Source organism: Eleginops maclovinus, chromosome 20 (genome assembly GCF_036324505.1).
Source record: "Eleginops maclovinus isolate JMC-PN-2008 ecotype Puerto Natales chromosome 20, JC_Emac_rtc_rv5, whole genome shotgun sequence".
NCBI lineage: Eukaryota > Metazoa > Chordata > Actinopteri > Perciformes > Eleginopidae > Eleginops > Eleginops maclovinus.
In genome coordinates, this window is record NC_086368.1 from 16,708,043 (window position 1) to 16,720,944 (window position 12,902).

At 37.4% G+C, this 12,902-nt stretch overlaps 1 protein-coding gene across 3 annotated transcripts in view; it reads left to right on the plus strand.

The window, feature by feature from the left end:
* The window catches only part of LOC134883435 (voltage-dependent calcium channel subunit alpha-2/delta-2-like), a 29,923-nt gene that overhangs the window by 3,507 nt on the left and 13,514 nt on the right, over positions 1–12,902 (plus strand). For all 3 annotated transcript variants that reach the window (XM_063911796.1, XM_063911798.1, XM_063911797.1), the window contains exons 2-13: positions 3,961–4,042; positions 7,039–7,155; positions 7,377–7,436; positions 9,028–9,072; positions 9,283–9,418; positions 9,922–10,053; positions 10,174–10,231; positions 10,322–10,372; positions 11,890–11,989; positions 12,128–12,289; positions 12,397–12,507; positions 12,615–12,693. In XM_063911796.1, coding sequence (XP_063767866.1) covers positions 3,961–4,042; positions 7,039–7,155; positions 7,377–7,436; positions 9,028–9,072; positions 9,283–9,418; positions 9,922–10,053; positions 10,174–10,231; positions 10,322–10,372; positions 11,890–11,989; positions 12,128–12,289; positions 12,397–12,507; positions 12,615–12,693 — 1,133 coding nt within the window. The remainder of the gene's footprint in view (positions 1–3,960; positions 4,043–7,038; positions 7,156–7,376; positions 7,437–9,027; positions 9,073–9,282; positions 9,419–9,921; positions 10,054–10,173; positions 10,232–10,321; positions 10,373–11,889; positions 11,990–12,127; positions 12,290–12,396; positions 12,508–12,614; positions 12,694–12,902) is intronic.

Below are 12,902 nucleotides of genomic sequence, written 5' to 3' on the forward strand. Positions count from 1 at the left end.
AGATCTGGACAATTGAGTCGTAATTTGTGGCTCGTCCAACTATAAAAAACAAGCACAACAAGACTTTTACCTGTAATTTTGTCTCGTAACTCTGCCAGGAGCTTTCGGACTGATAATGAATCGACACTTACAAGATCAAGGGTGTTTTCTTTGCATTGAGATTTATTTCCTGGTTTAAACTACTTTAAAGTCAAGTTGAGTCAGTAAGGTGCGAAAGGTGAACAGAGGGAAGTGAGAATCTTTATAAAGACTGCATGTATTCAGTGAGGCTCAGGGTCTTTTGAGGAAATGGTATCAACGTTTAGAAAAACAGGGAGAGTCTTTGTATTCTTTTAAATCATATTTCACAACCGAAGCAATGATGTTTGCCATGGATAATAGCATACGCTTCAACATGGCATTGATGCACTGACTATACAAGACACTTATTCTGCAGGATGCTGTTTTTGATCTGATATTTTGTTCGTCATTGTGTGTGCTGCTGTTAGAATGAGATTATGCATTAAGGAAGAAAAAATACAGAGCACAGTTTTTTTTATGCGCTCAATGCATTAGTGCCTATATATTAGAAAGTATAGCACACACATGTTCTGATTAGTTAAACAAATGTAGGATAATCTCTAAAACTATATTAAAACAAGTAAACTGAACACTGAATGTATATATTGCTAAAGCCAGACACCCTTCTATGGACTGGTATGATAGCATTGATGATAGAAGAATTACAACCTTGATGAGGCTTCAGGAATCAAAACTTAAAGACATTAATGATAAAACAATATATATATTTGTTATTTTGTTTAATTTTGTATTTGCCTTTATTTATTTTTTAATCTCTAATAGGAAACAACTCTCTGTACAAGTGTATAACTAAAGATGGCTCTGTGAACTGCTACTCTAATGTGATCCTAAACAAAGTAAGACTTTGTTTTGTTATAAAAAATAAAAATAAAATATTGTGACATGCTTGGATTGATTAGTAAGGACAAAGCATTGATTTCTCCTTGGTCAGTCGTAGCTGAAACTCCACGTTTTGTGATCAATTGGCCACGTAGTTAACATTATACCGTCTCTAAAAAACTTGATTGCCTCTTGTAGAACAGCTTCTATTCCTCTACCTTACAGCCACACCAATAACTTAAAATTGGCTCTATTTATGAGCAGTGATACTAAACCTGTGAGCCACAGTGAGCTTCCCATACTCTGAAACAAAACCCTTGAAAGTGTTGTCAGGAAAAACAACATTGAAAAGTTCACGTTTACTAGCCTTAATTTTGTTTATCTGTCAATAACTTTTTTTTAAAACTCAAGTTTTGGGCTGCATGATAGCCTAGTGGTTAGAGTTGGCAGCCTATATGCTGTGCCCACTGCCCAGTTCTTGGGTTTGAATCTGGCTCGACAAACATTCAAGCTATGTCCTCCCCTCTGCCTCTCACCGTCATCAAAGGATTCTAGGTCAATACACTGTAAACAAGGCCAGTTTTGGTTCCCAGTTTCTTTGAATGTCTGGATGTAAAGGAAAAATATACATTTTATGTGCTCAGTGAGCTTTTTTCCCCTCTTTTTCATAATAGAAGCGCTGGGTTGGTTTGCGTAGGCTGGGAGGAAATTAGCTGCTGTAAGCACATGTGCTTACAGTGCTCCGGTGGTTCTGGCGTTTCTGGTTTGCAGCGGATGGTGGGTGTGATTTCTGTGTTGGAGTTGACATTTAACAGAAGTATTGGTAGGAGTGCTGAAGCAAAGGTCTTAAACCTTTTATCACTCAGTCTTTCTCATTTTAGACCTAAAAACTATCGGTGTTGGTGCTGGCAGGCCTCCACGTTTGGGTGCAGTGGTGGTTGTTCTCAGTGGTCTTTCTGCTGCTGACTTGATTCATTTCCAAAAAAACTGAACTGTTTCTCTCTCTAACAAAAACAGCTTATGTTGTTCCTTTTTTTATTTTCAAAACGCTGTAGTATAACATTGTTGAGAAATCAATAGGATGAAATGTTAGCGGGAAGGATAGGAAAAACTATCAGACTTCTACAACAAAGGATTAGTATCAAGTATGCAGTCCACAGTACCTGGGTGAAGAATACATTTTTTTGTTCAAATAAAATCTACTGAATGGTTTTCTAGTACTAAACTCAATATTATGCACAAATCTATTGAACCACGACAAAAAATTATAGTTAAGCATCTATAACATTTTATTTTTTTATGGTAACAATTTACGCAAGAAAATGTGAGAAGAGTTGCTGGTAGTTAAAAACCTACAATAGAATCTCCTTGCCTTTTTACAATTTACATGAGGTACACTGCATGACATAATGATGGCTTTTGTGTTGCAATTATCTTGGCTTTAAGCCATTTTAATTTTAAATGATATATATATTCTGGACCCCTTTCGTGAATCTTATCAAACAAATGGTTTTGTGAGTAAGATTAGGGTTCTTTCCTAGATCTTCACATTATCCAACTTGTTTCATTTCCACTCGTCAAATATCTGTCCTGTGGAGCATTGAGCATCTAATATTATCCTGCACAACCTCCAATTTTAAATTGATCACTGCTCTCATAGCATTGTTTTTGGACGTACCAGGCAGCTTTTTCTCAGGAGCAGCATATGACAGACAGGCACAGTTAGAGACTAGCTGGTGAACACAGTGAACCATTTAGCAGCCAGAGAGCATGATATTTCCCTCAGGAGGTTTGTGGAGAGCTGAAAAAGAGTCACTGACATTCGCAGGTGGCCAGAAGCACAACTCCAGATGAATGCTAATGATGCTCCTTATCTGCTGGATGTGTAACTGTTTGCTAAAACATTTACCATGTCAACTTAAGATGTTATAATATGTCATTATTATGCTCACAACTTACAATTATTACACATTCAAGCCTTTTGATTTTACTTTTACAATACAGATTTGTTAGGATTCAAGCCACATCTTCTGTTTCAAAAGTGAAAACTCAGGGTTTGATACGATGGATACAAACACTGTGTTGTTTAACAAAAACATAACACAACCAACATATTACTGCAGTTCTTTGTTTGAAGAGCATCTTCAAAACACAAAGTCCTCACAGCTCCACACCATTTCCTTAGATTCCTGACAATGAGAGGCAGTTGCTGCTCTTCACAACTGTCACTGTCTTGGTTTTTGTCACTAAATTCCCCCAGTTGTTATACTTATCACTCATATAGTAGACGTTATGTTTTTCTGCCTCATTAGTTGTCTTTTTTGCGGCTTTGCAAGTAAATTCCAGTTGCATTAAGTGATCTTGGCTGTCGCAGCATGTTTTTAAGGCTGATTACACAATCATATAATAATGATGTAGCAAATTTTTTTTTTTCTTGCTCCACAAATATCCTTTCACAGAATTATGATGATGAGTCAACAAAGCTGATTAGGTAGCAATATCAACATTACGAAGGCTTATTCCCATCAAAAGCCTGCTGTCAAATTTTCTTTTCTTTTCCACTTGTCGTTTAAAGAACCCCTGAATTGGCGTGATTAGTGTTTTCTTCTCCTAAAGAGATATTTTCGAGAAGTGCACAAGGTGAGCAACGTTGTTTTCAGAAGGTGTAAACTTCTCAGACATTACCAGCTTCTGTCTCGGCCAACGTCATTGAGAAATACATCTGTTCCATTGACTACATTTACCATTAACACAGTTTTTACCGTTTCCACATCAATTGTTTCAAATTTCTTTGAAATAATGGTTTCATTATTTGGGTTTCATTAAACTATTACCAGGTATTTGTTGTATCAATGCTTACTTCTGTGAAAGACACACACACACACACACACACACACACACACACACACACACACACACACACACACACACACACACACACACACACACACACACACACACACACACACACACACACACACACACACACACACACACACACACACATCTTTGTCATTTGTATGAGTGGTGTGACAATCAGCCTCTGATGTTTATCCACAGGATAATGCACTGGGCCAGGCGTATCGAGCAGGAGATTGACAGAGTCTTTCAGCACATCACTGGAGCTCAGCAGTTGAAAGGGGTGAGTGTGTATCTCTCTTTTTATAGTACACAAGTCTTACTCATCATAGTGATGCATAAACTCAACAAGAAACACACCGCAGAGAGAGGTTTGCCTGCAAAACAGCTGTTTATTCATTAAGTTTCAAAGCTATAGCTGAGACATTTTATAATGAACTTTTTTCTTTTTTAATGATATAATATGTGAGCAGCCAATAACACAATGTTTTTTTCCAGACATAAAACCATGTCTTGCTGGCACATTATCTATTGTGTGTAGTCATTATCTTGCACACATGGCTTTATTCCTACAAAGCCTGAACATACACAGAACCAAACACAGTGAATAGATGGGGAATATTTAGTATTGTTTACATTTATGTATTTGTTACTAGTGATAAAATGTACTTTCATTATTTGTATTCATGCACATGTATCTTTCATTGTTTAGGTAATCTGATTTATGTAGGGGAAAAAAGAGGTGTCCTTATACATCTTAATAAGAGGTGTCCTTATTTCTCCTGCAAAAGGAGCTCCAGTAAAAAAAAGCTGTGGCCAACGACGTCTGTGGACTATCCGAAGTAACAATGACTTTGTTTAGAAATGTCTAATGTTCAAGGTCAATGCTGAGAGCACCACAAAAAAAAAGTAATCAAAGAAGAAGCGAGGATAAATGTGTGAAGGATGTCTCAAAAGCTTGGCACATAATGGGATTTGAATCATTTTACAAAACAAACAAAAAAATATATTACTTATGCACTGTAACAAATACAATACAATACTTCCTTCCTTTGTGGTCTTCTTTCCAGAAAGACAAAGATACCAATGATAGATAGAAATTAAAGACCTTTCAAATGCAATGCAAATACAATTACTAATTTCTCTGGTTTCACCTGATTTCTCACAGGGACCTGACTGATTCAGTGCAGTTGAAGTTGCATGATAGGAATACAGTACAGCTATTACCATGCTCTTAACAGTTGGTTGAAAATAAGGAGTTGTCCCCGACAGGCTGAAAGTAAAAAACAGGACCAAAGATCATCTGCAGAAGAGCCCTGCTCTGATGTGTGGAGGCGTTCCCTCGGCAGAGCAGCGGCACGTGTCTCTCTGTTGTGTCACAGCAGAGCAGATGGTCAGCCTGCAGCCTGCAGTAATGCCTCGATGTGAGACACCCTTGTTCAGTCAGTCCTCATTAATCCCCTCATGCTCCTGAAACGCTCTGGATATGTTAATGAAATTGTTCGCCTCTCCTCGGAAAAAACTTGATGCAATCTTCTTTGGTCGATTAAACGCCTGTAATTCAAACCAAATGTCATTTTCAATTCTTCAAACAATATAAAGCCTCCATTTTCTATTGCAGATATTTGCAGTCTGTGATACAGCCATGCTCTAAATCTGTTTTGAATTTTTCCAGACTATTTTGTTGCAGTTTGGCAGGAGGTTTTTGTTGTGAAATACAATTAAAACATGATTATCTGGAGGACAGGCAAACTCTGTAAATCAGACAGACCATTCTTACTATTGCCAGTCAGTAAGGCAGCAGAAGAAGGGATTTCTTTTTGGTACAATTGTATTCATAATGTTGCTTTATGGATTTAATTTAAGTGTATTGGGGTTATTGTAATAGTATTGACAATCTATCTAATTCTGGCTAGTTTGCTAAAGGTTTTATCTATGTCTTCTTCATCCATATATCTTGATTCTGAATATATTCTTCAGAGGAGTTATTTCCTACCAGCAACCATTTCACAGATACACGCTGTTCTTTACTGCTTGCTCCCATCTGTGCGGTTTGGGCCAATAAAGCAACTGGTCAGTACATAACTTGAGGGATATTTTGAAGTTTATTTTGTGAAGGTCTTTCATATGTAGAGGGCTGTGGTACACAAGGTATGCAGGTTTGACAATTGTCACTGTCTGTCGTCATCTTCTCTATGACTTTTCTCCTCATGAGGTAGTGTCTCTGATGGCCTAAAATCTGCAAGACAGCGAGCTTTCCCTTCATATCTGATGATAATGGACCTTTTGTACTTCCAGTCACAGTGGTGTGTGTTTAGTTCAGTCGCCATTTAAAGCTTTGAAAGTCTCTCCCTGTGCTACTGTTAGCTCCTGAACAGACGCGTTCAGCATGTGCAAACAGGCAGTAATTAATGCCAAGATGTACCAACATTTTCTACACCAAACTTTCTCAAATAATTTGGATTTGAAGGAAAATACTTACTCAGAAAATTGCTCTTAGTGTTCATGCTGCTTCAAGCTGTAATTGCCAGATACTTCCTGATGACCCATAAAGTAAATTGGTGTAATAAATCATTAGAAATACTTACTTATACTGCAACAATGTTGGAAGACCACTTTTTTCATGATAACTGTGGTGTGTTTCCACTAAAGGTCTGATGGTCTGAATCTGTCTACAAAATAGGGAGACACAAAATATTTCTGAATGGATGCTAACATATAATCAAAGACTAGTTAACTATTCTCTTAAAGCATAGGATAACATTTAGTTTATAGTTGATGCTTTATATTTGAGTACAAAATGCTTCATTATCTGTGTTCAATAATTGTAATTTTATTAAAAATATTATTTAATGACTAAGAGAATGTCATATTGGTAGGAAATTTCAGTAATGTGATTTTTCTGTCTGAACTTCCTTCAGAAACAACAGACACTGTGTGTGAACAGATCACATGAAAGGATCCATATTTAGATTGGGATTGAACAGACAAACAAAACATGTGACTGTTCCCCTGTGTCCTCAGTGTTTGGATATAAAAAGGATTTGTTTTTGCAAATTCATGAGCTGTGAATTTTAATTATTATCAGGGTTGTTCTGAGATCCTGGGCTTTGACATTCTTCCCATCCATTTACTTAACTGTTTGGTACTTTCAAAATACAGACTTGAACATTTTTATTTTCAAATAACACATCACAGATACAGCCCAAAACAAATGAGACTTATTAAACGACTGTTCATCTGTTACTGCTCTCAAGTTTTTTATTTTTTATTTAACAGATATACAATGAAGAAAGGCGACGGTTCAGTCTGGTGAAGAATCAGCCTCGGAGGATTGTGGAGAGGGTGGCCTCGGATATAGAGAAACTCCTGGCTAAGAAGCGCAAAGCACTCGTTGTAAGTTTATTTTCCTGAAAGACATGAAACACTTGTTTATGCAACTTCAAATATTTTCTCCTGTAATTATTTCTTCTTAAGATGTTAACTATTAATTTTTTATTTGTTTTTTGCAAGTGAAGTTATCCAATCTTCCTCCCCCTTGGATAGCAAATGTATTATCAGACATGTCCTCGCCCCCGCTCTTCTAATTTCAGTGTTTCTCTGTGTTCAACATGTAGAGATTAGCCAGTGAAGCAGAGAGGCTCCAGCGAGAGCATCTATGGCAGGATGGAATCAAGGTAAAATCTTAAATAACATTAGGTTTTTTTGTTGAATCATTGAGAGCTTTTGATGTTGCTTCTTCTCATGTATTCAAACCCAAAAACTTAGATTTGTCAGTGAAGTTTTTGAGACTACTTTGTCCTTATTTTTCTAACTGAGTGGAAACATTACGCAGTCAAATTCAACCACTGATTTAATTCAGACCAGATGGGTCTGATGTCTTGGAGCGTTGTGGCGCCGAATGGGACGACCTGATAAAAGAGGAAGATTTTCACCAGTCAGCTGAGCAGATCCCTCAGCGCTCAGCTGACTTAGACAGATGACAGAGCGCACTCAGCCATGCGTTTCCCTTGAGTCCTGCACAGATCACTCTTCCACTCGGCCTCCCTCATTTGCCCGGCAAAATGAGACGGGGTTAACCTCATCCTTTCACATGGCCTCTCAAAGCCTCTTCTCTCAGGCGCAGTGTCCCTCTATCATTTTAAAAGGCTGGTAGTTTTACATAATTGAGCCCAATAATTGAAAATGATGAAGACTTGTTTTACACCTGTTGACCATTTTCCAGAACACGCCACTGGCTGATTGCTCTCATACCTTGTGAGTTTTCGATATTACTAGATTTACGTATCCAGTATTTATACTACATATCCATGTATATATACAATCTAAAATCAATTGTCGCGTCAGTAAATGAACACTATCATTTTCTAATTTCCGTACAGGGAGAACACTGCTCTAAAGTTAATGCAGTCTTAACTTTTAACCTTTTCTTTGTGATTTTTGTTCGCCAGACAATGATCGTCATCAAGAACAATTAGCTTAACTGTGCGTTATGTATCGTTTGCCCTTCCGTGGGCAAAGGACAGGGACTATTGCACTTGATAAAAAACACTGTCTGAAAACAGCTGGATGTTTTCAGAGCTCTACTCCTCGTAGGACAGATCGTAGTCAACAAACAGCGGACTAAGAGAGACTTGATTTAAGTTGAAATGTAATATATGCAAAGCCATAAATAGGAGCATAGAAGGCTGGAGTAGATGTCTGGTTTGTTGTGAAGTATGTTAGGTCTCTTCAGAAACTAAGACCAACAGATGGCGATGCTCTATCCCAGCCTGTCTACTGAGTCATAATGTGACAGTACTGAGCAGAAACAATAGCAAACATTTGGTGGGTACAGCTTAAAAGATACAAGGATTTGAGGCTTTTCTTACAACATTGTTAACCAAACATTTTTATATAAGTGACTTTGAGGTGAAACCTTTATTCTACAATCATACATTTTGACTGAAACTATTCACATCATAGATTTTCATTGAAAAGATGTAAATAACATTTATATTTTAAGCTAATTAGAGATTAACAAGGAATTTAGACATTCCAAGTACAAACATGCACTTTTATAGGGTTAATCTTTAGTGAGTTTTATTTATAATTCCAGAACAATATATAGTTATATCTCTTTATAAGTTACCTCTTTGTGTGTAGAGGGAGCCCTGACCTGTTTGCATATATACTGTATACTGAGTGACTACTAGCCCTCGTGTGTTTTCATGTTTGCCAACATTACATCCTCCTCTAATCTGCATATCTGCATCTGTTTCCTCCTAGGAGCTGGACATGGCTTACTATGACTCCAAGGCAGAGCTGGATTATGTGAGTAGGAGACAAACAAACATAATGTTCTGCTTTGTTTTATTACTGACGCCATTCGACAGAATGGGGATTATTTGACAAGTTGAAGTTCAAAAATGTCCTAGTTAACAAATAATAAAGAAATTACTGCAAGTGAAAATGTAGTTTTAATGTTCATGCTGATGATAGAAGAAGAGTATGTGACATGTACGTTTTCTCCTGTCCTCATAGTACTCCATGGATGGAGAAGGAGAGGTGGAAAACCCCTCGCACATCAAACTGGAGTTTGTCTACGATCCAAACTTCAAAAACAATGTCAACTATTCCTACACAGCTGTTCAGATTCCCACAGATATTTATAAAGGAGGCAAGTGAAGTTCTGATTGTTTTATTTACTTCTCTGCTACAGAGAATGATGCCATGTACTTTTGATTTAGTTTGACATATTCTATTAGCATACCTAAGAAGTTTTAGGGCGAGACACCACAGGCAAAAAAATGGATATGTTATCACTGGTGAATTTTTAGATATTAGGCTGTATTGCTTTTATAATATCACTTGTTTCAGACTGGTGGAAAATACATATTTAGGTTTTTATTTTACTATGTAGATTTCTCCTAAATTCACTAAATCTAGCATAAGATAATTCCCCATTGCACATTTATATTTCAGAGAATTTTCAATACACATTTTTTTTTAATCTTAATATGAGTAAAAAACTTTGACTCTAAAATGTCTACAAAATGAAACAATATGAACCTGGTGTTTTCAAATGTTTGCTCACTTCATTTGCACATTTAAAGATCAATTTATGAATTGATTTGTCACCATTTTCACCTTTAGTGTTTTCCTTATCTCTTCTCCCATCAGCGCCAGTCATTCTGAATGAGCTGAACTGGACGCAGGCGCTGGAGAAAGTGTTCATGGAGAACAGTCAGGAGGATCCGTCACTTCTGTGGCAAGCATTTGGCAGTGCGACGGGCGTCACTCGCTACTACCCAGGTAGCTTTTAAATACCCTTACTGAGCTTTTTAGTTGGACATGAATGTGTTAAATAGACTGAACACTGGGCAAACTCAAATTCATAAATAGTATGAGGAAAACACATTTTCATTTTTTCAGCTACACCTTGGAAGGCCCCCGACAAAATTGACCTCTATGACGTCAGGAGGCGACCCTGGTACAGCATGGTGCTCTAGATATTTTCATGATGGTTTATCACACGTGCAGCAGATTAACGTACCGTATACTATCTCTCCCTTTGACACAGGTACATCCAGGGAGCCTCGTCCCCCAAAGATATGGTCATTCTTGTTGATGTGTAAGTATTTGATAATGATTGAAAAGTTAATTTATTAGCTGACATGTTAATGTAGCATCCAATACTGGCAAAAACAAGTGTGTGTTGCTTTTATTACTGCATGACCTGTGAATATAAAAATGTTTTCCCTTTTTTTGCATTTTTAAATAATGAATTGTGTTGAAATCCATCTGGCAAGTTATCCTTAGCCTTCGTTGCAGTTCTCTCCAACTCACAAGTGAAGTGAGAAGACCATGTGTGGTGTAATTTCACATAAGAGAGCAGCTTCTTTGTGCTTCTGGTCCCAGCAAAACGAGAAAAAGTCATGTTAAAGTGGAAAAACAGTGCACCTGGCACTGACTCTGCACCAAAACAAGCTGAGAGTGCAGCTCATATTGCTTATCATGTGTAACAACGTAAAGGTCAAGTTAGAGATGATCAAAAGAGACACAAGCGAAATCTAAATGTTTGTACATTATGTTTTGTCTATAACTGAAAAAAAAAAAACACAGCAAAATGTGTATTGTGAAATTAACTTTACCATTTAAATGAATAGTCATTTGGGAAACACATTGATTAGTTTGGATATGTGTATTTCCCCACATTTCAACCTATTGTTTAATGCCTAACATGATAAGACGAATGATTCCTGTTTCCATGGTAAATCAGGTATTACAGTGTGTTTGGCAGAGTATAAACTCAGGGTCGAGTACAGCGGTCTGTTGACGCTGTAATGTCCCAGTAGTTGTTTCATTGCGGTCGTAATGCATCATTCACTAGAACTCTAGGTTAATCCTTTATTGAGTTGAATGAAGAAAATCTAAGAGTTGCCCTCATGAATGACTTTTTGTCAACTCGGTTTATCACATGTACAACACCTTAAAGGCAGCCATATATTCAGGCACAAATCGTAAACATTGATTTATAAACAGAGGGCAATCTCTAACTGCTGAATTAAGTATAGGCCAAAACCTAAAAATCACTGCCTCTATATTTATACAGTACTTATGGACATCAGAGTATAATTACTGAGTAGTGTTTGTTCATGTGTTCACTGGGGTTTGCATTAAGGGGTTTTATACTAGCAATTTTAGCATCACTGCGGAAAATTGTGTTCGGGAAAAACAAACATACACTCTATTAGAAGACTGTACATTAGTGCTTTCCTCTGTGGACTGCAAAGCACAGAATAAATAAATAAATACAAACAAAACCAATGTATCGCTGTAGATTAATCACTGCTGCAGGGGAAATCATGTTTTATGATTGAACACCTGGAGGAAGCATGTATAAAGTCTTCAGAAAAGCTTTTTCTCCTCACGTATTCTCCATTCATGTGGGGCACAAATTAATCTCTGTAATTACTTTGCACAAAGTGCTAGACAGCTAGACAAGGTAATAATAATCTGCCAATCTGAAAAATGTGCTGCTGCATAATTTTGCATACCTTTATGTAAAATCGTGTTTTGTCTTATGTTTGCTGTAACGCCATGTTTAACTAAGCATTTGATTGTGATGATACTTATGTGTGTCCTCAGGAGCGGCAGTGTCAGCGGTCTCACCCTGAAACTCATCAAAGCATCAGTGACGGAAATGCTGGACACTTTGTCTGATGACGACTATGTCAACGTGGCCAGGGTAAGTATCTGCTTCACTCACTGACTTTTCATCACTGACTCTTCATAATTTAACATCTCTGTCCCTTGGCTTTGCTTTACTTGTTTCCTTCAATCTGGACATATTAAAGCTCAAACTGTGTCTCCTGCTGTGTTTCAGTTTAACGAGAAGGCAGAGGCTGTGGTTCCCTGCTTCAAACATCTTGTCCAGGCTAACGTCCGCAACAAAAAGATCTTCAAAGATGCTGTGCAGCAGATGCAGGCTAAAGGCACCACTGACTACAAGTCTGGATTCCATTTTGCTTTCAACCAGCTGTTAAATGTAAGTCATATATTGATTTAGACTAGGAATGATACCAATACTGATGTTTCCACACACTGTCTTCCCACTGTTGACTCGTTCATCTCCCTTTTAAATTTATTTTATAGAAGACAAATGTCCCTCGGGCCAACTGCAATAAAATAATCATGCTGTTTACTGATGGAGGCGAGGACAGGGCTCAGGATGTGTTCATGCAGTACAACTGGCCCAACAAAACGGTTCGTTTCTTCTGGTCGTAACAACTTTAACTCACATCAGGCATTTTTTAAATTGTGGTTAAGAAGTGCTGAAGAGTTCATTTCTTTCCTCATTTGTGCTACCAAAGGTTCGAGTGTTCACCTTTTCAGTGGGTCAACACAATTATGATGTTACACCTCTACAGTGGATCGCCTGCACCAATAAAGGTGAGTTGAAATGTTTGTGTGATTTACTCATTGTATTTTATTTGCAGTAGCACATGCTGTGGGGCAGTGTTTTCCAGACCTTTTTCTTAAAAACAAAAAACGTGTGGTTCCATAGTTACTCCCTTAAGTTACTCCCTTGAGTATTTCAACTTCTCATTGGCTTTCTACCTATTTTTTAACTCAGATTGAAGAGCATCTTACTGATTATT